This window comes from Trichoplusia ni, chromosome 3, assembly GCF_003590095.1.
Source record: "Trichoplusia ni isolate ovarian cell line Hi5 chromosome 3, tn1, whole genome shotgun sequence".
NCBI lineage: Eukaryota > Metazoa > Arthropoda > Insecta > Lepidoptera > Noctuidae > Trichoplusia > Trichoplusia ni.
Genome location: NC_039480.1, coordinates 14518428 through 14521426, shown reverse-complemented (window position 1 = coordinate 14521426; position 2999 = coordinate 14518428). Strand labels below are relative to the sequence as shown.

At 33.5% G+C, this 2999-nt stretch overlaps 1 protein-coding gene across 1 annotated transcript; it reads left to right on the top strand.

The window, feature by feature from the left end:
• The first annotated feature begins 547 nt into the window (after positions 1-547).
• Positions 548-2093, top strand: LOC113492411. The gene is made up of 2 exons (XM_026869889.1): positions 548-679; positions 1578-2093. The coding sequence occupies exons 1-2, from the start codon at positions 671-673 to the stop codon at positions 2028-2030; spliced, it is 462 nt and encodes a 153-aa protein (XP_026725690.1). The 5' UTR covers positions 548-670; the 3' UTR covers positions 2031-2093.
• Positions 2094-2999: the final 906 nt, after the last annotated feature.

Here is a 2999-nt window from a genome sequence, read left to right as displayed (position 1 = left end):
AAAGTTAACAATGCAGTCAAAATCCATACATAATGTTCTTGCCAAACCGCAAATATAAAATTGTTTTCTATGGCATATTATTTTTTAATGTTTTTATAATTTTTCCTTTATATGTGGCTAAGGACCTATCTTGGTGCAAAATTTGAAGTTTCTAAGTCTGCTAGAAGTACCTTAGATTTTTGATGATCTGTCAGTGAGTCAGTGAGTCAGTGAGTCAGTGAGTGACAAAATGGTGTAACTTTGATCGACCGTAACTCCTAAACCATTAATTCAATTGGCATGTAATTTCGAACTTAAGCTTGTTCTAATGCCTACTATTATTCCCCGAAAAGCTAAACTCCTAGCTTTGTCCACGTCGAAGATACAGGGGGGGCGAAACAGCCGCGAATCGCTTCGAGAAAAGATGGTACGGCCGTGCCCGTTTTGCTCGAGACTTGGCAGGGGCACTGCCGTGCCCTCAGATATTTTTTTATAACAAGTAACACGCATTCGTTCTGCTGCGGAGCACGTAAAAAAATATCAAAATGGTTGATGCATTAAAATTTTAAAGCCTCGTAAACATTCGTATTTTTATTTTTGTCGAAGTTTTATTTCGTATATTGTAATGATGTATATCGTTCGAAACAAGTGTATTTATTAAGTTGGTCTTTTATTGCCTTTTTTTTGTAAAATGAAGCTGGTAAGCAATTTTTTTATATATTTTATGGGTGATCTATTAACGCAAAGAAATTACTTATCGTATGGTACATCCTGGGTCCGCCTATATTATTCTGACGTTAACATACGTTGCAGGTGAGCTAGTTTCTTTAAGTTTCCTACATTCCCAATTTTTTGAAATTCATGAGTCCTTGGTAATGCTCACTTGACTTCGAAAAGCAGTTGTCCACATATTCTGAAAAATCATTGGTAGTTACGATAACATCACATTTTCCATATAAATAAGTTTTCACTTTTTTATTTAACCTGCTTTAAAATATACCAGAAAAGAACAGCCTGTAAAATAGTTTCTGTTATTTAAATCTTTAAAATTTTGAACACTAAAGATTGAATAAAATTGTATGCCAACTTTTTCAAAAATATTTACTCTATTTAATGAAATCAAAGATTGATTGCATTTTAGACCAACGAAATATGAATAGAGAACTTCAATTTACATGTTAGTAAATGTTTTCCATCAAAACAATTTGTCATTTGATAATGTTTCCTGTGTTTTTAAGTAAGCTTCTATTTTTATACACATCATTTTATCCCAGGAGAGGTATAAAATGTATAATGGATTGACATTTTACTCAATGTAACATTATATATGATGAGAGAGAGATTCATATAATCAATAAAGTACGCTTTTCAGTTTGTGTACGCAGAAGAGTTACTTGTCTGTGTTAGGACGAAATCAAAGGTTAACGTACACAGATCCGGTAAATAAACCAATACAAATTGTGTTAAGAAAATCCTCAAAAAAAATGTCTCTTGAAATAAGCTCAATCAAGATTGCGACAAAAAAAAACATCTCAAATATGGAAAAGATTTCTTAGAAATAATTGAGAATGTATTTTCGATATTGTATTTTGTTCCAGATCCAGATTATAACAATAATTTCCTTATTTTTATTTGACGGGACAAATTCAGTTCGCTTGCACAAAATGTTCCAGTTCATCGATGGTTTCAAGTCAGAACACAATTTGCGTGGATTTCTTCATGTGGGAAACGACTATGCTGTATTTATCCGAGCCCCGAAACCTCATGACAAGTACCTAATTTACGAATTATACGAAGCGAAAAATGTACCTGAAATGGACAGCTATAAGCCCAGAATGTTGGCGATAACGAAAGTGCCAATTGAGTACCTAAGGGATCAGCTTAAGGTGTTCAGAAATGAGTTGTATAAATCTAAATATGTGGATAATAATGTCGTGCCAGGGACGCAAGTGAAAACTTTGAGGGAATGGCAGATAGATAGGGCACTAACCTTCCATGACAATAAGGGACAATTGCACGACAAGGTGCCAGTGTTACGAACGATACTCTGATTGAATTAAAGCCGTATAGTAATTTCTCGCATAGCATTTAGCAAAATATAGTTTTAGAATACATAGTGACTTTTTAATTGATCCATGTTACCGGCTAGTTCTACACAAAGGTCGAAGGGTAAGCAGTTAAGTGGAAATATGAGTGATAACCCTCATTTTTTTGAAGCTCTCTAACAAATTTCTAACTAGCGCGGCGTAACCTCAATCTTTATTTTTTTATATTAGTTGTAGTAAGCGGCAGAGAATATACGTTATCTGTTAAAACGCCAACTACGAGTATCTAGCTGTCACGGTTCATGTCAGACAGTCTGACAGCAGAGTAAGATCGTAGATCCGTTTTTACCCTTAAAGTATAGATCTAACTAAACTAAACTAGCGTTCTTTCGCTTTTAAAATGCGGTGTTCAGGTCAATATCGAGAGACTAGGTGGCGACAACAACATAACTTCTTCTTTCGAGAAAATTCTAGATATAACATTTCACAATACATTTTAACACGTGCTGACAATTTTATTTTTCCCAAAATTCTGAGCAAATATATGCTTAGAAGTTTGAAAAGTGTTATTCATTGGTATTGGAATAGCTGCAGTCGAATCTTACCCCAAGTTAATGTGACTTTGGAACTAGATATTTTCAGGTAAGAAAACGGGAAAAGCTATTCAAAGTGAAATTAACTTGATTGTACTCTATTATTAAAATTGTTCTTCCTTAGTAGTCGAATAAAATTCATGAAAATGTTTATTTTTTGATAATCGGACGGCAATTGGATAGCATGAACTTTATTGAAATAATTGCAACTTTTTTAGTTCCTTGTATTGAATTACAGTTTTTTAGCCATAAAATCGTGCTAATTTACATATTGTAATAGGTACATAGTAATCGATCTTACACTAAGACGTATTGTCAATTATTTTCCGCATCACGTTTCACTCACATACATTTCTATCGATTCTACCTACATTCGTTTCTA